The sequence below is a fragment of the Anopheles coluzzii genome, chromosome 3 (genome assembly GCF_943734685.1).
Source record: "Anopheles coluzzii chromosome 3, AcolN3, whole genome shotgun sequence".
NCBI classification, from domain to species: Eukaryota; Metazoa; Arthropoda; class Insecta; order Diptera; family Culicidae; genus Anopheles; species Anopheles coluzzii.
In genome coordinates, this window is record NC_064671.1 from 10,728,493 (window position 1) to 10,750,445 (window position 21,953).

Below are 21,953 nucleotides of genomic sequence, written 5' to 3' on the forward strand. Positions count from 1 at the left end.
GCCCTGATCCCCTTCCTATATTCAATAATCAATCTAACCCTTTCCCTGCCACCCTTTGGAATGTGCTGATGAGGGAGGGCCTCGGAAGACCCCATCGCCGACGTTCTAATGGCTGTTCAAGATCAATCCCATGTGATCAGTCATTTCCTTCCTTCGGGTGCGGTAGGCGATTGGAAGTCGTTAAATGACAATTGCAAAAGCGTCCCGGTGGAAAATTATTTCCAACTGCTGGATAAATTACGCTAATGGCGTATCAGAAGCATCAGCGTCATCGCATTAACTCGAACCTCGAACAGGGAAAGGTGTGGAAATGGTCGTCGTGATTCACAAGGTGTAGAGCAGCAGTACAATGCATTAGAGTGGAAGTAGATCTGAGCAAATAGAAGTTTCAAGGTTAACCAAGGGATGGGGTCGTCACAATTGCCTGGTTAAGGTGTTTTCTAGGAAAAATATCATCCAGAAAGTATAATTTTCTCCGTACTTTCTTAAGTAAGTTTTGGTAAGGAAATTATGGCTTAATAGCACCTTACTGTACTCTATACATTGTTAAATTACTTATTTACGATTTGTTGATGGAACAAATCGAGAACTTCTATTTTTACCGTTAAGACCGAGCCCACGACAAACGCTTTTATTGCTTTTCTCCTTCTCTTTGTCTCTATCTCTCTCTCTCTGTCTTTCCGCTTTGTTTCGCAATCTTCGCCTTCGCTTTGCGCGCGCGTTCATTCGCTAATGTCCTTTGAAGGACCTCATGGTACCAGCACCTGGTCGTCAGGCACACGCACACCAAGAAAAAAGACTAATTCTACGAATTGCCCTACACCAAGAAAGGACCCTCCAGGTGGGTCTTAAAATAAGGTCGGCAGTAGGGCATGAGGGCTATCTCTCTCTCTCTCGCTTTCTCACCAGCGGTGTGTATAGTTCCCGCCGAAAGCAACGGGCCCTGCTACTGCTGCTTTGTGGTAAGGCTCTGGGAGTGGGAATGTGTTGGTCCAATTAACCGGTCACTTGGATTGTGATTGTGCTGCTGGTGGTGGTGGTGTGTGTAGGATATCAAAGCAGGCGACGCTTCCATCGGAGGCTCCGTAGCCGCTACCGAACGACCGACCAGCACAATCACTCGCACGCGCTTTAAAGGTGAAGACTTACCTCCGGAGCAGCAGCAGCAGCAGCAGCAGTAGTAACATTTTCCACAAGGTAAGAGATAACAGCAGCGCTCGGTACAGTCGGATCAGTGACAGTGTCCATCGTAAATCCGCCGGGTTTTAAGCCAGTTGCATGTGCTCTTATCGCACAAAGCTCTGTGAGTTTGTTGTGCCGATTTTGGACGAAGGCTAAACCACAGAAGACTCATCCATCGCGTACCATCGACATTTGTGTAGCTCGTTAGATAGAGAGAGAGAGAGAATGAAGACACACACAAACACTTGTACGAAAAACGCTTCTACAATCGAATGCAAATTTTCGGGCACGGTGGTGAAAACGGCTTCACGTGAGCCGATCTCGCATCCACTCATTATCACCTGAAGTGCGCGGCGACGGCGTACCAAACACATTCCCACATTGGCGATGTACATATATCCATCATGTGGCCCTCGCCCCCCCCCCCCCCCCTCAATTGTTTGCTTGCTCGTGTTTTCATTGCATTCTTTTTGTATCGTTTTAGCACCTACACCTGTGAGGCGAGCGGAATAAACCAACACGACGGACAGATAACAACGTCCAACGACATCGCAGCCTCCGGATAACAGTACGGCCAGTCGGGCGAAGATCGTTCACCGGATGGGAAGCCAAGTAGCCCTGCCGGTCGTCGTCAAGTAGTATCCACGGGATTAACCTTGTGATCAAAGTGTGCGCGTGTATTTGTACGTGTGAAGGCGGTGCTTACGGGAGGGACAGCAAGAGAAACCAGTGTGAATTACGCGCTATTGCAGGGTAAAAAGCTTTGGAGAAGCTTCACCTCAACATCCCGTACCGAGGGAGCGAGTAGAGGGGAATTTTTCCCGGGATTGTATGTAAATTTCACCCCCAAAAGCCCCCTCCACCACAAGCTAATTGCTAGCGGTTCGATAACAAGCCGCCTAGATACCCGTGACCGTCAACAAACGATATTATTAGCCGTTGGTACGCCGATCAAGCACCACCTAACGCCCTTTCTCGGTGTCCGATAAGTGTTTTCGTGTTTGCCTGTGCTAGTGGTTCGTTGTTCGTGTTAAACAAAACCACCATGCTAGTCGAGGAGCCCCCACGACCCATCGGAAGGCAGACGAGGCGCTCACTTTCGCCTAAAAATAGGCAGCTGCTGGCGATCTGCCTCTGTGCGCTGCTCGCCCTACCGCAGGCGGCCCTCGGCCGCAAGGTGGCCCTGTCGCGCGTCACCAAACCGACCGGCCACCGGGGTTACGCGAACGCGGACATTGCCAAGCTGAGCTACTCGCCGAGCCATGCGGCCCCCGCGTCGGCAGCGAAACCGGTCGCGCCCGTCTACTCCTCCGCACCGGTCGCCGGTGGACACCCGCAGTCGCCAGTGGGAGCACCACATGGTGGCGGTGGACAACCTTCGTACGGCTGGCAGGTTCCCCAGGGGGCACCGGGAGCGTCGGGAGGCGTTTACCCCGGAGCTGCAGCGGCCGGTGCAGCCGGTACGGGACTGGTGGCAAGCAATGTGTACCGTTCGCATGGTCATAATGCAACCGGGGGTGGATTTGGCGGTGGTTTGGCACACTCTCCGCCCGGTGCTTACCCGGCCTACCCGGTCCAGCAGCCGCAAGGATTCCCGGGCGCACCGGTACAGCATCCTGGCGGTGGATTCCCCGCACCCGGATATCAACCGCAGGGAGGATACGTGCCGCAGCAGCAGCCGGGTGGTTTCCCCCATCAACCGTCGTACGTCCCCGGGGGACATTACGATCAGGGACACTACCAGGGACAACCGGGACAGACGGTGGTGCACCATTACGAGCAGCCGCAGTCCAGTGGGGGCAGTGGAATCGGCACGGTACTCGGAGCAGGTGCAGCAGGTCTAGCTGCGGGTATTGGCGGTGCGGCACTGTACGACGCACTGAAGCCGAAGGACGCGAAGGAAGAGCCAGCGGCAACGACGGCTGCGACGGCAACTCCTGCTGCTGCTGCAGCCCCTGCAGAGACACCTGCTCCACTGGCGAACCCGAACGGTGATGCTCCACTGGCTCCTCTTCCGGCCAACCCCAATGGAGATGCTCCACTCGCACCGATTCCAACAGAAGCCACACCGCTAGCAACGACACCAGCGGCAGAAGGTGAAACTACGGCAACCACCACCACCACCACAACCCTCGAAACCAGCTCATCGGAGAACCCGCTCGGTATGGCCCCGCTAGCCCCAATGCCGGATTCAGCTCCTGCCACCCCGGCCGACGGTACACCGAATGCATCCGGATCGGACGTGGAGGTGCGGCACTCGTCCCTCAACGTCCAGCCCGACCTGTCCGCCTCGATGGCCGAACCGGCGAAGGGTGGAGCGGCCGAGATCGTTCGCCTGCCGTCCTCCATCGCGATGATGCTCGGGCTGTTGCCGTTCGTTGTGAAGTATCTTCGCTTTTAAGCCACCAGAGGGCAACGCGCACCCAGCAGCGTCTATTGTAAATATCGGGGGAAAAACACCTGTCAGGGGTTGTAAAGGGAGTTGGGGAACGAGTTGGAGAGTTGTGTTACTGTGCCACTACTTTTTTGTAGTTTTCCCTTTTACCGGGCGGTGCGTCGATGACCGATGCGAGTATTGTTTTTTGTTCTCTGTTGTTTTTTTCTTTGCCCGTTTGCGTTGTAATATGTTTTAGTACGGTTAGTCCGGTTAAGGTAGAGTCTGCCGGAGCAGGGAGCCGAGGTAAACGAGTAAACGAATGTTCAATGTTTGAATTTTTAAAGAAACCAAACAACGATATGTGTAATAAATAAGGTTAAACGAAAAATTCATCATCTCTTTTTTGTGGTTTGTGGTATTGTGGGTCTGTTGGAGTAATCAATTTGAAAAATAGTGAGAAATATGAGGAAGTACAACGTATAACGTTGTCCAAAAGCAAGGTGCAAGCAATGTAATAGTATGTATTATGCAAAAACCCAAAACAAGGAACCAACAACACACCACAGCGGTTTGTTTACGCAAGACAAGCTTGCGTAGGATTTTTCACGTTTTCGCGGATAAATGTAATTAAGACAACAGGCCGATAACGCACTACAGCCCGTCGGTTGTCGCATTCCACCTCAAAACTAGTTAGGTTATATCAAATACATGGTCCATCCGAATAGCACATTAGCGCATTCCAGTAGCAGTGAGGCCTCATGGCGCTCATTTCCATTGTTTGCAGCACGGGCCGCACCGTTAAAGCACCAGCTTTTCCCAAGAGGGAAGGGGTGTGGAATGCTAAATTTTACATTTTTGCATTAAAACGTATATCGGCCGGCTATTCTCCGGCTCGTCGATCGATGGAGCATTATGGGGATGACGCGCTATCGAAGGGCGGACACTGTAGACAGAGCCATTTGTTTATTGCACAATCGCAAACACCGACCGACTTTTGGAGCGGGGGGGGGGGGGGGGTGGGTTTCTCCATTCTAGTGGAACTGTTGATTCACATGGCTATGGTAATGGGGTAGGAATACAGCGCGTCAGATGATCAAACAGTTACCCGGGCCGTTCGAGTCATCAGTGCACTTATTTAACAAAGTGTAAGCCGGTAGTGTGCCAACGTGATTTGCGTCGTGCTTTTTGTGTATACCACTGTCCACTGTGGCCATATAAGTGTAATATCACGTAAAAATTCAATTTGCAAACAAAAAATGAAACACTCAATCACTCAACGCAAGTCACGGTCGGCGGACTCGCAATGTTCCAATTCAACCCCGCTCTTTAATGATCAGCAAATCTTCCCGATACGATCGAAATTGCAATTTGAAAATAATTTCCTCCTTTGATTTATCGCCGCTCACCTTGTGGTTGAGAAACATAAATGTTAACAATCGTAAAGTTGTTTCGCGAAATACAAGCGCCCTTTGTTGGCGCGCACTCTCTTTTTCTCGCGCAAAACCTTCTCGCGCTACTAAACAACACGTGGCGCTTGAAACTGTTCTAGGCGCTTGAAACGCTTGCTTCGATCCAACCGCACGCTGACACGCAACAAACCGATTACTCGAACGAACTCGTGGACGTATCGAACACTTTCTTCGAGGTGTCGGTGCTAGTGGACATTAGGTATAGCTTTGCCCAGTTATTCCTGTGATGGACGGGGACCACCCTCTATGAGGTGGCTGGCTGGCGTGCACGCAATCGTCGTTTCCGATTCGCGATAGAGCTAATCCTTGGAGGTCAATGTTGAAATTGGGGTAAATTACAGGCGTCAAATCCAATTCCTCAACAACAAGTCCACCGGTTCACTCAACTGGCCCGCTTTCTTTGTTCTTAGTGTAGCGCCACGGAAAGCTCACGAATGCCGGTTTCCTCTGTGACGTCATGAATATTCGAAGCTTTCAGAATGTTGTGAAATAGAAGTTCTATTTCGAGATTGACGAGTCGAGCCCCACTCGAACGGGGATTTGCAACGCGATGACGAAGTGAAAGCAATTTACCAATTGTGAACTGTCGCCTGTGATACAATGAGTGCAAAACATGGCAGGGGCACGTGATCGTGTAAGCGCGATGGATGCTGTTTTGCAACCCACAACACTCAAAGTCCAGCTCGTTAGCGAACTCCTACCGAACTCCCATTTGGAGGATCTTTCCTGGTACAAGAAAAGATTTGTTGTCCGTACGCATCAAGTTCCTAACGCGCGCATTCTGTTCAGCTTGATCGCTGTTTTGATGCCGTCAATTTACGTCACAGCTGCTCGATCAAGCGAAATGATGAACCAAGGGAAGGGTAGTATTGCATCGCTCGTACTACACCTTTAAATCATCCACCTAGGCTATGAATCATCGCGAACGCGCAAACAAAACAACGACGTGTAACTCTGACGTCATCGTTACGCGCTTTTGTGACACCTCAATACGGGCTTTGTGTGTAAGCTTTCGCCTACAAGTGTGGTCGCCCTAACACACTACCGGTACATATTTGCTAGACGGCCTTACCTGAAGAGCCCATTACGAATATGGAAATGTAAGCACGAAGCGGTTACCTTCAGCGTAAACACATCTTCCGTGTACGGGCGGTTATCGATCGTTCGAGTGTAGAAATCCCCTCCACGTAAACGGATCACGTACCCCTACCACACCGTCCTTGAACCAGTGCAATGAAGAGTGGTAGCGGTGGGTCCGACGATTCCTGTAACGGTACTTGGATTCGAGTGCGGAGAGTCTATTGGAATCGATACTGATGCATAGGTTCGCTAGATCGGAGCCAGAATCAAATCCATAAGCATCAAAGCACGAGCAATGCCAAAGTAGGTTCCGCAATAGGTAGGAAGGTAGGTTCAGTGATTCCGATAGGTGCAAGAAAGTGCAAGCGATTCCGACCTGAACTGACTACTGATGCCGGTTGGCGTCGTTTAAGATTTTTGGCACCTACTGATCCTACTTAATTACTAGGAAAATGACTACCCTTATAGTATAAAGAGAGAAATGGTATTTTTTTCAAATTTTGTTATATTTTAAAGGTTCTTGTTTGAACATTTGTGACAAAATGGCCTTTTAGTTATTTATTAGAAATAATATTGTTCTATTTTATTGAGTTTTATCATTCTTTAGTTGCTGGATGGGATAATTTTTTGCAGTTTTGGCCATCTTTTAAAAAGTGCAACGAAATGCTTTTTTGTTTTTTTTAATCGTTTTATTTTTAGATAAAATACCTTTTAATAAAACGTTCGATGTATGGTTAAGTTCAACTAAAAAGCATACAATTGTATGGAAAATCTTTTTCTTAAAAAAAATACCAATTCACCAAAATTTTATAGCTTTATAGGCCGAGGTCACACGGCGAAAAAGCATCGTAACCAAAAAGTTGATAATAAAATTGTAACGTTATGTAACACCTCACAACAATTCGTAACGCTTCTATTTTCGGTCGACCAAATTCGTTCACAAAATTATGGACCTATCTCAGTTTTTTAGTAGTTGCCATTAACCAGCGTTATAGTTCTTCTATCATTTTTTTCGTTACGCTGATATTTACATTCTGTCCGGCCTCGACTTTAGGAAAAAATCTGAATAACTTTCGCCTGCTGCCATTAACATCAGCTCTCGTACAGTAGCATGCAGCAAAATCCCGTTCGACAAAAACAGTTCCAACCCGATAGGTCCGAGTCACTGCGCACATCACTACCACGCATCGCTGGTTCGTTCATATCTCACGCACACCATCAACCTCTCTAATGAAGCCTTGCACGCACATCACTATATGCCCATGAGCACGATTACCTTCACACGTTATTATTATTTATTCTTTCTCTTCATTTTAGTTTCTGCGATCGAACGCAGTGGAGTGGATTTTCCGAGTGGCTGTGTGCGGTGAAAAACGACTTTGTGATTGACGAGACATTCGTCCTAATTTTTCCTCCCATATATCGAACTCGTGTGCCAAAAAGAGCATTAGTAGTGTAGCAAGTGCAACAAGTGATCAATCCGGATTAAAGCGCAGAAACAGTCCCGTGAAGGTCAAACCTCTTTAGGAGAGGTGTAAAACAGACGCGCTCGCGGTCGGATCGGGAGAAAGTGGCTCCGGTCGAGCAAACGAGCGAAAAAATGCGTAGCGTCGGGTGTTACGAAAATAGGCAGCAGCTGCAAGCGCTGACCATCTGTGCGCTGTTGGCCGTGTCCACACTGTTGCCGATGGTCGAGTCGGCCAAGTTTAAAAGCCGCTCGAAACCGTCGTCCTCCTCGTCCTCGTCGTCGGGCCGTGTGTCGAAGCCAAGCTCATCTTCTTCCTCTTCCTCCAGCTACAGCAATCCGGGCAGTCTGAGCTACAGCAACTACCAGTCGAAACCTGCTCCGAAACCGTCCGCTCCGGTCGACACGTCGAACCAGCGCAACATCGGATGGAACGTAAACAGTCAGGCCAAGCCAGCGACGGGAGCTGCGGCGGTGAATAAGCCTCCCTATCCGGTGCAGGCCAGCGCTCCGGTACAGTCGAGTGCGGCGAAACCGCCGCCATATCCGGTGCAGGCCACACACAACACGCACCAGACGCATGCGGGCGCTCCGCCACCGCCGTACTCGCAGGGACCACCGCCACCGTACTCGGCCGCCAACAATCCGAACATGCACTCGGGCTTCAACGTGCCACCGCCAGCGTACACCCCGGGTAATCAGGGCTTCCGGCCGGGTCAGCCCGGATTCGGACAGCCGGGATCGTTCGGACAGCCCGGGTATGGGCAGCCAGGATTCGGTCAGCCTGGAGCGGGCGGATTCGGTCAGCCTGGAGCGGGTGGATTTGGACAACCGGGAGCGGGTGGTTTCGGACAACCGGGAGCGGGTGGTTTCGGACAACCGGGAGCGGGTGGTTTCGGACAACCAGCGGGTGGCTTTGGAGCACCGATGGGCAGTTTTGGCGGCGGCGGTGGTTATCATCCTCCGGCGGGTGGATTCGCTGCCCCGCACGGCAACTTCCAGGGCGGTGGCGTTGCTCCGCCAGTGAACTATGCCCCTGCCCCTTCGTTCCCGATTGCGGCCATTCCGGTTGGCGCGTACAAGCCACAAAGCTCGGGCATCGGTGTCGGTGGAATTGCGGCCAGCGTTGGAACGGGTCTGTTGGCGGGAGCGGCTGGTTCCGCCCTGTACAATGCCCTCCGTCCGGAGGATCGCACACGGTACAGCCAGGGAGGTTCGGGCGGTGTAACGATCATTAACAACGTTCCTGCTGCACCGGCTGCTGCACCTGCTGCCGCTGCCAGTCCGGCAGAGGGAGCCGCTCCAGCAGCCGCTGCTGCACCAGCTCCAGTCGCTCCGGCAACGGATTCGGCTGCGGCTGCTGCTGCCGCCGCCGCTGTACCTGCTGTCCCACCTCCAGCGGGGGCTCCTGCTGCTCCTGGTCCCGATGGTCAAGCGTCCGTCCCGCTGGCTCCGTTCCCAGATTCTACTGCCGACAACTCGACTTCATCTGCAGCACCACCGGCAGCAGCAGTTTCTGAGGCCGCAGAAACGATGAACCAAAACGCCACCACCACGACGGAAGGAGAACAGCAGACGCCGGCAAACGGAACGGAAACGATGGTCCCACTGGCACAAGCACCACAGGTTGATGCTGCTGCTGCTGCACCCACCGAAACGACCACGGTGAACCCGAACGCGAAACAGTACATCCCACCGCCCGGCCAGTACTACCCTGCCACCGGACAGTACGTTCCACCGGGAGAGTACGATCCAGCGACGGGCATCTTCACCCCGGGACGCTACATCCCCGACACGACCATCTTCCAGTCGGGTCAGTTCGACCCGCTAACGCAGATGTTCACGCCGGGGCGGTACGAAGCCAATGGTCAGTTCATTCCCGATCCGAACCACCCGCCACTGTCACTGGCACCGCCGGCTGAAGGGCAGGCTGCTGTCACACCAGCTGCCGCTGCTCAGACGACCCAATCGGAACCCGTCACACCGGCCGTTGCATCGCTGCGGACGGCGAGCGGAGCCAGCATGAAGACCGTTTCACTCATGACAGCGCTTGGTGCGCTGATCGTGTCGGAAGCTTTCCGCCAGTTGGTACGCTTCTAGGCCTTTGCCCTTCCCAAATTGCGCCTTTCTTTCTAGTCTTGGAACCCAGGGAAGCAAGGACAACGATGGTTAACATTTTTGTTGTTAAAGCAGTGAGTGAGTGAATATTGAGCATTTTTTGTTTTCTGGAGCAATACTAGTAGGCCTTGCAATCCAAGTGCAGTTTCTGTCGAAGCATACAGCAGAACAGAGTATTACAGCAATCGCAGCCCAACAGTTGTGAGATGGGGCATCCCCACACAAGAGACAGAGATAGAGTGAGAGCAGAACAGGTTTAGCGTATCAAAGGTTTAACACCGGCATCCTTATTAGATATTCATTTGCAAACAGGTTTCCGAACGAAACGATCACACACAGATTCGCAATAGTCGTAAGATCTCGTGATGCAGACGGTTTAGAGTTGAATTTTGATTGCAACATCAATCAACAGAACATTTATTGTCTTATGGAAGTTATTTTTCTCCCAATGAAACCTTTTATACATGCGAACTGATAGACTGCAAAAGGCAATCTAAACATTAGAATCTTACAGAAGGAAAATAGTATGTTTAAAATACTCATATTTTGTTGTTACCAGTAACAGGAATCTCTTGATCTTTATATGACAGTTGTAATTGAAAATCCATCCACCAATATCTGCGATCCCTCTAGGGTGATCGATAAGGGACTGTAATCTCAACTTTTTTTACACGCATTTACATGTCAATATCTTTAGGGTCTGTTAAACCCAACTTATTCTCTCTCCAAAACTGAACTGTTCTCTCTAAAATCCTAACCTGTTGCCCTCTCAGCTCAGCGCTACTCAGTGATATAAACTCTGGTATTGAAGTTGAACAATATTGTATCTTGAAGCGATTGTATACCCGGAATGTGTTTCTATTGCAACATAAACAATTGACTCTTCCGCATGGAAGCAACACAAATCAACATGTTCGTAGTGCGCTGTACAGTACAGCCTTCAGCAATACCGCACGCTCGAGCCACAAGCATCCTAATATGTTTTATATAACTAAATATCTCTATGGTCAATATCGATCGAAAGGTTTATCATGTATGTTTCTACACACAGTACTGGTTTACGGTTAAAACAAAGCGATCGAAAACGATCACCTGTCTACAAAGACAATCAATATGTCGCTTATGTCTTTACATGGAACCCGGGTGTGATATTAGGGAGTGGAATTTCTTAGTGATAATATTTCTTCAACTGTATTGCAGCGTAAACTCTTCTTCGACCTTTCAAAGCACGTTTCTCAACACTGCGCTATCATGGAGATAAGCCAAGTCAGGTACCCCAGAGCACTGCTTCTGATGTGTCTTATACGATTTTTGTAAAAAAAAAGAAAAGTTATTGGTAAATTACTTTACAGAGTATTTTTTGGCAACACTAATGAATAAAAATGCTTTTAAAGCATCCATACGAAAGTGAATCGGAATTCGATTGGAGGTAATAGCTATTGGTTTTAGGCACCAAATTTTACTGAACAAAAAATAAATAAAACAATTTCAATTGGAATATGGGAGTGTTTGTGAGTAACTAAAATGAGCAATTTTTGTATTATTTTAGATCAGGGGTCTCCAAACTACGGCAAGCGGGCCGCATGCGACCATCAAGAGCTTATAATGCGGCCCACGATGACTTTGCCAGAGTTAATATAAATATTACGTTATTATGACTTTTTCACATAAAATTGTATTTTTTACTTTTCTTAGACAAAAATCAAGCTTTAGTAACGCGAAGCTGTACAAGTAACGTTAGTATTTTGTTATAAAAACGAGATTTAAACGTTTAATCATCAGTTAAAGGTAGCGTCAAATGGCCCCCAACATTGTTATTTTTAAAGCAATGCGGCCCGCGAACTGAAAAGTTTGGAGGCCCCTGTTTTAGATATATAATCAGGTAAGTTATTAATGTTTTACGTGATATTTATAGTTTTTCCTCAATTTTACACTAAATATAGTTGTAGAGAAATGAGAAAGCAGTCAAAAGACGAAAAATCAACCCTTCTGTGTATCTTCCGCATTTCAAATGTAACGCTTAAAACAACCGTTATTTGGCTGCGTACAGCGGTGTAGCTGGCTGCATCCGTTAACATATGTAACGCCCACCAGTGGTCGTGCATCGATTGAAATGATGTTGAATTTAATTTCAAATATTTTTTTTTATTTCGAAAAGCTGCATATTTAAAAAAATAATATCTATCGTAAGGTAACTGAGCAAATTATTAAACTATTTATATTGTATCCTGCTTTCGCTGTACCGCAATGATTATGATGTCTGACTTTTATTGCTTGACCTGTGTTTTGGGACAAACACAATTAAATTCAAATCAAAGGTGATCATTACTCATTAAGACTACAGACATACTTTGTGCCGGTTGTTTTAAAACTGTCTCGTGGCAATGAAATCTAATTGGACTTGAACACCTTTAAAGGACACACGCGATAATGCCTGCATTTCTACATCCAGACAACAGTTCTAAGAACAGAGAGAGAGAGAGAGAACAGTTTCATTTTCTCCTCTTTCTATTTCTACTGCTCTCTTCGCCGGCAAATGGCACCGTTAGGACTCACCGTTTAAACAACATCTTGTTTTGTCTAAAGTCCTTATCCGGATTCCAGCTCGTGCCACAAATCCCCTGCAAACTGATTCTAGGAATCATCTATCAGATCGCGACGCGATTAGCCGGACGAACGATCGTACAATCTATCGGGTGGATGATTTCATAAGCGTAAGTAACAGTTTGCGGATGAAGGTGCCAGTTACTGGATGAAAGCAAAAACAAAACAATGTTGTGCTACAAATTCTAACCGGTGTGTTAAATAGACAACAGGCTAGCGGGACAGCTCGCTGGTGCGCCCCGAGGAGGTAGGGTAATACAATGTTTAGTAAACACATGGCAATGGGTGGATCTTGTTATTAGCCGACGTTCACGTGAGGCAAAAATTAAACCTTCCATAGACCGCCAACACCGTCGACAAGTACCAAGGGACGTCAATGTGGTATCGATGAACCTCCTCTAGGCCATACACTTAGTCGCTCCATTGGTTTAATTGGCTCAGTTCTGCGGTAAACAACGCGCATGTTTGTGTTGTTTTACGCATGTAAAATTGTAAAATTTTCCCACTGCCCACACCGCATCAACAAGCGGCGGTGGTTGTTGGTTGTTTTAGCAAACAAGACAAAGCCGTTACCACCGAATTTCTTAAAGTCACCCCTGTTCCCTTATCAAGCGAGAGGGTGAGCAACATGTTTACTGCAGTCCAGTCGAGCCGACAACATTAACTCCTGAATCACTTCCCCAACCGTGTTTGGGTGTGTTTATGTGTGTGAGTGTGTGTATGCTTGGTTTCTACGCAGTGCATCATCGGTCAAGGATTGTCCTCATAATTGGTAAGATCGTCAGTGACAACACCAGAGCCTTACCTCATCACATAAAAGGGAAGCGACAGCCAGCAGCGCAACACAGGTAAGCACGTGGTCGCTGGTGTTGCAACCGTTTGGAAGCGAATTGACACACAATTCGCATTGTATCGCACAAATGTCCGGCCGACCGTCTTATGTCGATCATCAATCAATTCAGGTATGCAGGTATTGTCCTCGCGGTGGCAAAAAAATACATACACACACACACAAAAAGTGCATTACAAATGATTCTTCCCTCCCCTTCTTCGGTACACTTGCAATTGCAGCTTACAGCGGAGGCTGTAAACGTAGAGTAACAGGCAAGACGAGCCACGAACTGAGAAGCGACGACAATGACGATAATGCTTCCCCTGTCGATGGCCGACTGTGTCGATTAGACAACAATTCGGACCGAACCGGACTGATAATGGGAAATTCGAGCCACCGAGCCACTGGCAGGAGGTAAGACGGACGAACGATTAGCACCGGGCACACGGGGGCAAGCCCGCGTTGTAGAATGAACAAGCGAACCGATCGCGCACGAAGAAGAGCCCAACGATCTCGGGCCGTGGCAGTGGGGAAAAATCTTCGCGATTCTCGCTGCCGTGCCCCATTTAAGCGGTGGCAGTGGCCAAGGTAAGACTAGCAGCCGTCCAGTCAGGAGTGTTGACAAGTGAGTTGCAGCAGCAAGTGGCAGCAGCAAGTGTGAGTGATAAGTGGAGTGATTTTTTGCGAATTTGGTGAACGTTCGTTATTAGTTCCGGTGATTAGAAATCGAGTAAGTGATCGACAAAAAGAGGCTAGAATTTACATGGAAATTAGGATTAGTGTAGCATCTACACATATTTTGGGGAAGAATGTTTGTGATTGTGTGCATGCGAAGAAGTGAGTGAAAGTGTTACACCAGCAGTGATAGGAGTGACTTAAAGAGGAATGTGCTCACAACACATGGGAATCATTGCTGTGAGGTGATCTTCAGATGTCTTTGAAGATCGCTTTTATAGTCTATGTTATAAGAGGGGTTTAAATATGTTGTTCTAAATAGTTGATGATGTTGTTATATGAAGATTCTAGTATGTTGCTCATAATCCATACCACAAGCAAGATGAAACATCTCTCTCCATCGTAATCAAATTGGAATAGCTTGGACCATTGTCTGAAGATCTTTAAAGGCCTTTGACCTCTAGTGCAAAGTGCTTTTTTATACATTGTACCTCCATGTACTAAGTGCTTATAACAAACATATCAGCTCATAAAGGAACTTGAAGCCTACTTGGACTTCGGAAGAATAAAGATCGTTTGAGAGCATTACTGCCATTTTTCAATCAATTAATCTAGGTTTTAAGTGCATTAAAAAGATCGCCAACTAATGAAGACGTCTCACAGTCAAATAAAAACTACAATTTCCGGTCCATTTCCAATTTCAAATCATTTCATTTAATGCTCAATGAAATTCTTCCTTACTCCCTGCGCAACCATCTGCCGCAGAGTGGTGATGATGATCACGGACAGTGTACCACGTCATCGTTATCTCGCCACCGGGGTTCATCATCCCGTTTCTTGTTCTTGGCTGCTTGGCTTGGCCTGGCTCCTGTCAACAACCAAGACTTCCATCGTGGTTGCGTGGTACTGCAAAAACGGTTCTGTTTTTGTGACAGAGCCCGCAGGCAACACCCCTGATAACCTTTCTAACCAGAACCTGCCTTATAGCGTAGGTCTGCCTTATGAGCGTAGTGCACACAGCTGGGGCTGGGGAAATTCCGCATCCGCGGGTACGTGCAGTGTGGCACGTTCGCTTTCTGTCCGGAGTGTCCCGGACAGTCAGAAAGCCGGTCTGCTTTCCCATTGTTGTCCAATCAAAATTGTAGGATGCTATTTTGGGGATGCAATAGAATTTAATCGATCGTTTGACACCTGTCCGTCGATTGGTTCAGGTCATCTTTTTGCCGTATCGAACCTGCTTGATTAGATAATCCAAATAGCAGCCGATGGGTGCCATTCGATTGCTAGATTGTAAATTGGCAAAAAAGCAAAAGAAAAAAACCACCCGCTTATCAGCATTAGTAGGGCTGTCACTTTTTGGGCAATTCGTCTAACTTTGAGGACAAGGGCATACGAAAACGGGATTCGCCCGAGCGATTAGCGTTCGCCTGTTTTTTGCCTTTTGCCGATTGAACCTATTGAATTGGGACAGAATGATGATAAGCAACCGCAAGAGGGATCGTAAATGGCCCGCGGAAATGCGAATGTCACGCTACGACCCACAGACTCGCTGGTATCTGGGCAAAGAACAGGGCGCAACAAAACGAACAACAGCACAGCTTCCGCACGTAGTCGACGACGTCATCGTCGCGCATACAACAGCTGTCAATCCAGTGGTGGATGGTTTTAAACCGGTTCCCACTGGCCTTTGTGGATGCCTTCTTATCATGGGGGCCTCATCCGTCATTTTCAGCGAATGGGCACATCTAAACAGAGGAAAGGATAAGCGTAATAACAGAGCAGTTGTAGTAAATGTGTTACAATTGCAGCCAAACATCCATTGACGAACCGGTTTTCGTTTTTTTAGCGAGTGAGGGAGAACGCATTGTGGTCGTGTTGATGAACCCTGAAGTATGTAGAATGGGGTAACGGAGGTTCACCTTCACCAGGGTTGCCAGGTCAGGCTGGGAAATGATTCATGCAATTTGTGGTAGAATGGTAGAAGCGAAGAATTGAAGAAAAGCTATTTTCTGCAAAGCTCCGTCCGACGTTGATTGCTACATGCAACGGTCAATTATTAACCTACTTTTGATGTGTCTTGCTTCTTCCTCAAATCATGCTTTCTAGGAGTGGGTTCGAATTGAACCGTTTTACCTTTACCTATCCGGAGAAGCGCATCCGCCATCGAAGCAACCAAACCCGGAAACTCCGCACTTGACCCAACACACCACTTCCAAGATGATGTCCAGAAAGCTGATCGATGAAAGCCGGGAAGGATACCTGGAGAATGAAAACTCCCCCTTCCTGATCAGCAACTACGGGTACGGCAAGGACAGCGTGAAGGTGATGCACGTGGTGCGCAACGGGCTGGTGCACACGATAAAAGAGTTTGAGGTGGGCACAAAGCTGAAGCTACGCAGCCAGAAGGACTATCTTGAGGGTAAGCAGTGTGCCGAAGCCAACTTCCTGCGAGAGCCTAATGGAATGCTTGTTTATGGTTTTTCCCCCATCTCTCGATGCTGGCAGGTGATAACAGCGACATTGTGGCAACGGATTCGCAGAAAAACACCGTCTACCTGTTGGCGCGCAAGCACGGCCTCAAGTCACCGGAAGAGTTTGGCATCCTGCTGTGTCATCACTTTCTCAGCAAGTACTCGCACGTGGAGGAGGTGTCGATACACATCGAGGAGTATCCGTGGTCGCGGATGGGCTTCGGTACCGGCCCGTACAAGGATCTGCATAATCACGCGTTCGTCTTCACGCCGACCGCCATCCGGTACACGGACGTCACGCAGAAGCGAACCGGTAAGCGAAACAGGGGCGTGATAATTCAATTTTCCGCTAGTGTCACTTATGCTCTATTTTCAATCTTCTGATCCGGTCCAGAAATCAAACCGACCGTCATCAGTGGGCTGACGGATTTGCGCGTCCTCAAGACGACACAGTCGGCGTTCGTGAACTTTGTCAACGATGAGTATCGCTCGCTGCCCGACCAGCACGACCGTATCTTCAGCACGGTGGTCCGTTCCTCCTGGCAGTACTCGACCGTGACGGGCGTTGATTTTGATTACTGCTGGAACAAGGTGAAGCAGTGCATCCTGAACAACTTTGCGGGCGAAACGGAGAAAGGCATCTTTTCGCCGAGCGTCCAGAACACGCTCTACCTGGCGGAGAAGCAGGTGCTGGAGACGATACCGGAAATTTCGTCCATCGACATGACGATGCCAAACAAGCACTACTTCACGTTCGACTTCAGCAAGTTCCCGAAGGTGGTGAACGAGGTCGAGCTGAAGGAGGAGACGGTGTACGTGCCGGTGGACAAGCCGGCGGGCATCATCTACGCCCAGCTCGATCGGAAATCGGATCAGTACGTGAAGAGTAAGCTGTGAGATGGATGCCTGTGGTCGATGGATGGAGAACTGTGACCCGCGAAACCTGGCAACGCTAGTGGACTGTTTGTTCTTGTTTTTGTTCTATGAACGCTAAGGTGTGTCCTCAAGTAAACGTTAGCGTAAGTGATGATGTCATGCCAAGCTTCTTAGCATGGTCATCTTGGCTGGAATGTACCTCTGTCCCGTGAATTATTGCTGAATGTTTGCACGACTTTGAAGCGCCAATTGTTAATACTTATCGTTTGTTTTTGTGGTCAAAATGATGCTCCAAAAAGGTTATGATTCATGCAAACAAACGACACTTTTCGAATGTTTGCGTGGTGGGCAGTGAAGAGTGAAATAATTAATTCTTTGAAATTGATGCACACACCCTTTGGAACATGCATCAAAGGATTGGAGGGAAAATCAATCTGTTTGATTGAAGCGTTGAGTGTGGGAAGTGCATTTGTATCATTTTTTTTGTGCATTTATTACACTCCCACAGAGTAGCAGAGCAGCCAGAACGTTCCAGTTTGATTGTTAATATAAGTCAATAAGGATAATTTTATCTCAATAAATGATATTATAGCATTATTTCGCGATTTTGTCCTTTTCCCAGAATATATTCTACAAGATTCCTTCGTGGTAATTAAATAGCTCTTAAAGTTGATCTATTCCTATCGGAACTTCCTCCAATAGATGTCGTAATCCCTTACAAACTCCCTCAAAGTATTGCCCCACTCTCCTGTGGGCAGCGATTTATGAATACCGGATGTCCCTTTCCCGAGATCCGACACTAAGAACCTCATAAAGTGTAATCAATCGGCAGTATAAGTCACTTACCGTGAACAAGAAATACAGATTAGCAAAGCTTTTCGATGAAGCAATCAAGCTGCCAGAACCCGCCGATACCCGACGATTGACGGTGGTGCAGCATAATAAAAGACGTGCGTAATTGTCCCCAACTCTACGGCAGCTTAATAGAGCCCTCAGACTGGTTGGTTTTACGATTACGATGACGATATAGTACTTGGTGCTGGTACATCAGGGAAAAAGGGCACCGGTTTTGGCCACTTTCGCGTCAAACTCAAACAACGTCCAGTATTGAGTGGACTTGGACACGATACTGTAGGATGGGACATTTCATCATCTCGGGGTTGGAGTGGAATTTGGGGACACGGCCCTTGAGGTGGAACAGGAAACGCAATAGAAGTTTCACTTTTGCACCGGCCGGAAGTGACACAACACAAGCGATGAAAGGGCGCGACAAACAATGAGTGAGGCAGAGAGATAAAGGGAGGGGAGTTCAGTTTTGGAAATACCCGCAATGGAACTGGTGGGTGAGCAAATGGGCGCTCGCGGTAAAGTAAACTCCAAAGTCAACAAAGGCTTAACTTTAAAACCATCTTCCTGCCGTCAGCACCATTCGTTCGCCAAAGACGAGGCACGAGAGCGAGTGTTGCAAACGTGAATGGGGGAGAAGAGTGCGAGAGAGTGAGTCGTCCTGGGAGGTACGTTTACCGACACACTCATTAAAATATTGATGAGCTCAAAAGTTGCGCGCTTATCCGATACTTTGATCAGTTGGAAGTTGAAGCTGAAGTGGATTGGACCGGGTCAGTTTGCGGCGTGTGGCCACAGTGGGTTTTAGAAGCCGCAAACAACGCTAGTATCAATTTTGAGTGCAAAGTGGACGAAAGTTGAAGAAACAAAGTTGCTTTTTGCCAATGTTCCGGGCAAGATGTTGTCTTGAGAGGGATTGTGAGTGCGAGTGCAATAGAACGTAATTACTGTGAACTCCCCAAACTCCCCAGCATTGTAATGGCAAAGCTAATCGCAAACTCAATTATAAAGTTCACGCTACGGTTGAGCTTATTACAACTCGCCATCGCGTCATCCGGTGCTGTCGTCACGGTTACGGGTGAGGATGTTCAGAACGGACGTCCGCCAACCGAAGCCTACTTCAGGATGATCAATGACTACGAAGATGTGCATGCCGCGCAGAAGCTCCAGGACCGTTCGGATGCGTTTGCACTGTCGAGCGATCGTCGCAGTGTGGTAGAGTGTGGTGGCGTTTACAAACGATTGCAGAGTGAGATCCGATCGCCTGGTTTCCCTGCAGACTACCAAGGGCATCTCCACTGCGAGTACACGTTCAAGTCACCGTTCGTTTGCAGCAGTCAGTATCACTTCCAGTTTTTGGAGTTTTCACTGGAACCCTCGCGCAACTGCAGCAAGGACCGGCTAGTGATCGGTGAGGAGGAAGTGCTGTGCGGTACGGTGATCGGATCGAAGCTGTACGATGCACCGGGTGGTGTGTTGCGGGTTAAGTTTGTGACCGATGGATGGGGCTCGGGACGTGGCTTTCGGTTGCTGGTTACCCGACAGCCCTGTAGCGAGGACAATGAGGCGGCGGAGTCTTCAACGGCGTACACCATGTACACGACGATCCAAGTTGCGGATGAAACAGAATCGAGCGGAGAAGAGGGTGCCACAGAGCGACCGGAAAGCGTGTCGAACGATGTGAAGCATGTGAGCAGTCGTCAGGATATACCGCCAGAGTTTAACCCGGGAGGAAATGGATACTTGCCACCGGTAAGTCCTTCCACTCCGGTCTATCCATCGCAGCCGTATCCACCACAAACGTTCCCGTGTTCTCAAGTGCCTTGTTCCTATCCACCGTGGGGATGTTCGGTGCCTACAGTTCCTCCATTTGTTCCACCACAACCTCCAAGATTTCCATGCGATCCGAGAGTTCAATCCTGTGGACCTGCGTACCCGTATTATCCACCCTATCCGCAACCCGTTCCAGTACAACCACCAACTCCAGGATGTCCTACAGCACCTTGTGAACCTGTCCCACAGTACCCTCAATATCCTTCCTATTACCCTGGATATCCAACGGTTTCGGGAGGCACGGAAGGCACCACATCACTCGGAGCACCAGCTCCACCTGGGTACGCACCAGTCCGGGAAACGGAATCACGACCTGAATTCCCCGAACCAACGACGGAACGCACTCCAGCAGGCGTTGAGCCCGAAAATCAAGTTTCATTCGTCCCTGGACTTGGCCCTGCGTGCTGCCGGAACGCTTTCAACCAGCGCCGATTCTACCTCTCCAGTGCGAACTTCCCCTCCCCAGTCACCCCCAATCAGGACTGTGTGGTGCAGGTACAGCGGCACTCCCCACTCACCTGCCGGCTGGTAATCAGCTTCAAGTTTTTCCTCTTCGGCAACGACCAATATCCGGGCTGTGCCGGTGGGTTTGTGGAGATCGATGGACAGCGCATCTGCGGCTGCCGGACGGGGCAAGTCTACCGGACGGCTGACTTTGGCCCTTATCCAAGCAAACCCATTCGCATCTACTCCCGCGCCGGACGGTTCCCCACCGTACAGGGCTTTGTGTTGGACGTTTATCAGGAGGAGTGTCCACAACGGTTCCCACTGAAGCGAAGCGATGGAACCGATAGGGAGCGCATGGTAGAGCGTCCGGTGTGGAATAGGCCGAGCTTCGAAATGGCACGTGCGGAGGGCCGTCAGTTGGCGACGGCCGTTCCGGTCCATACCGTTCAAACGACCAACACAACGCAACAACAAATCACTCACCATTACTACTGGTACAATCTGGACGAAGCGGAACCAATCAAACGCCCGCAGGACGTCCCAAACGTGGCGGTCCAGGAAAGTCAACAGCAGCCCGCGGCGCTTCATCAACGACCTGTGGGGCTGTGGCCCCATTCTCAGAAGATTGTGCCGCTTCCACCGGCTATGCCGGCCGCCGGACCGAACCGATGCCTTTACTCCACGCTCGATTGGCTTCGATTAAAGCTGGACTGGTTGTGGATCTTTAAGCCGGTGTGTTTAGCCTAGGACGTTTCTAGCCCAAGTCGTCACGCCGTGTATGCGGAGAGATAATATGAAGATAAATATAGACGCATTTTATACTAACCCGCATGATATTGTGCAGTACAGTACATTTCGCTTTTCGGAAACGGTGCAACAGGTTGGTCTGTTCGTTCTTCGATAGATTCATTTCAATTTGCTCCACTGCGAACCTCTGGGGCTGGGTTCGTTTTCCCAAGACGCTTCCCGGACTCATTTGTCAGCTCTGTTACCCCTTTTTCTTTACGCTCCCAGCACGCTCCTTTACAAGCGGGCCGACAAACGGGAGGCTTCCTCGGGAGGCGACCACATTTGTCATCCACCATTAGCAGTAGTGTTATTTCATGCATAATGTACGAACTCAGGGGGGGGACAGTATAGGTCGCCTGGCTGCTGTTTGGCGCATTGGCTCGCGTAGAAATAAGCGAAGGCGCACGTGGGCGTTGGCGTATTGTTTCTTGCGCTACGCCGACGTGCTGTGGCTTGTAATTGGGTACGCAAATGGACACAGTTTATCATGTGTGACATGGTGAGCAAGAAAAAAGGGTTAAAATGATTGAACGCAAGACAGGAGAGCTTGCTTGCAAAAGGTTTTGAGAAATGATGATGGTTCGGGTTAGTATTACCATATCACATAATTATGTCGTGTGTCATTTGTTTCGGCGCGGCGATGTATGGAAGGTAAGTTAAGGTTTTGAAAAATGAAACTATCAACCGTATCAAAACACTCTCACCCAACGGGGCCGATTAAACGATCTCGAAGCTAAAGCAAACGAAGCATACTCCGTTCGTCGCAACAGATCCGGCCGTTAATCACCGCTTCTCGTAAAGCCAAAGCAAACAGACAAACAAACAACAGCCAGCTCACAATGAGATCGAAAGTGCGTCCGGACGACACGGAAACGCATTACGCTCGAGC

General features: G+C 48.9%; 4 protein-coding genes across 6 annotated transcripts; all 4 read left to right on the forward strand.

Annotated features, from left to right (window-relative positions):
* The first annotated feature begins 941 nt into the window (after window positions 1-941).
* LOC120957875 (spidroin-2-like) lies at window positions 942-3,947 on the forward strand. The gene is made up of 2 exons (XM_040380295.2): window positions 942-1,197; window positions 1,667-3,947. Exon 2 carries the CDS (start codon window positions 2,228-2,230, stop codon window positions 3,581-3,583), a length of 1,356 nt encoding a protein of 451 aa, XP_040236229.2. The 5' UTR covers window positions 942-1,197; window positions 1,667-2,227; the 3' UTR covers window positions 3,584-3,947.
* A 3,408-nt stretch (window positions 3,948-7,355) lies between these two features.
* Window positions 7,356-11,189, forward strand: LOC120956882 (spidroin-2-like). The gene has a single exon (XM_040378662.2). It carries the CDS (start codon window positions 7,709-7,711, stop codon window positions 9,671-9,673), a length of 1,965 nt encoding a protein of 654 aa, XP_040234596.2. The 5' UTR covers window positions 7,356-7,708; the 3' UTR covers window positions 9,674-11,189.
* Window positions 11,190-13,127: 1,938 nt separating this feature from the next.
* Window positions 13,128-17,746, forward strand: LOC120958706 (uricase). 3 transcript variants are annotated; one of them, XM_049608173.1, is made up of 5 exons: window positions 13,128-13,257; window positions 13,367-13,541; window positions 15,909-16,221; window positions 16,308-16,586; window positions 16,668-17,746. In XM_049608173.1, exons 3-5 carry the CDS (start codon window positions 16,020-16,022, stop codon window positions 17,168-17,170), a joined length of 984 nt encoding a protein of 327 aa, XP_049464130.1. In that variant the 5' UTR covers window positions 13,128-13,257; window positions 13,367-13,541; window positions 15,909-16,019; the 3' UTR covers window positions 17,171-17,746. The 3 variants fall into 3 exon arrangements, with proteins under 3 accessions (XP_049464130.1, XP_040237615.1, XP_040237616.1); XM_040381681.2 differs by lacking the exons at window positions 13,128-13,257; window positions 13,367-13,541 and adding an exon at window positions 13,562-13,857; XM_040381682.2 differs by lacking the exons at window positions 13,128-13,257; window positions 13,367-13,541 and adding an exon at window positions 13,562-13,715.
* Window positions 17,747-18,314: 568 nt separating this feature from the next.
* LOC120958261 (uncharacterized) lies at window positions 18,315-21,098 on the forward strand. The gene has a single exon (XM_040380923.2). The coding sequence runs from the start codon at window positions 18,974-18,976 to the stop codon at window positions 21,020-21,022; it is 2,049 nt and encodes a 682-aa protein (XP_040236857.2). The 5' UTR covers window positions 18,315-18,973; the 3' UTR covers window positions 21,023-21,098.
* The last annotated feature ends 855 nt before the right edge of the window (window positions 21,099-21,953 follow it).

What these genes read in the sequence shown, in the direction of transcription:
- LOC120957875 (XM_040380295.2), top strand. Translation starts at nt 2,228, where the DNA reads ATGCTAGTCGAGGAGCCCCCACGACCCATCGGAAGGCAGACGAGGCGC.
- LOC120956882 (XM_040378662.2), top strand. Translation starts at nt 7,709, where the DNA reads ATGCGTAGCGTCGGGTGTTACGAAAATAGGCAGCAGCTGCAAGCGCTG.
- LOC120958706 (XM_049608173.1), top strand. Translation starts at nt 16,020, where the DNA reads ATGATGTCCAGAAAGCTGATCGATGAAAGCCGGGAAGGATACCTGGAG. An exon ending in CCAGAAGGACTATCTTGAGG is followed by an intron (nt 16,222 to 16,307) that starts GTAAGCAGTGTG and finishes CGATGCTGGCAG; the next exon opens with GTGATAACAGCGACATTGTG. An exon ending in CGTCACGCAGAAGCGAACCG is followed by an intron (nt 16,587 to 16,667) that starts GTAAGCGAAACA and finishes GATCCGGTCCAG; the next exon opens with AAATCAAACCGACCGTCATC.
- LOC120958261 (XM_040380923.2), top strand. Translation starts at nt 18,974, where the DNA reads ATGGCAAAGCTAATCGCAAACTCAATTATAAAGTTCACGCTACGGTTG.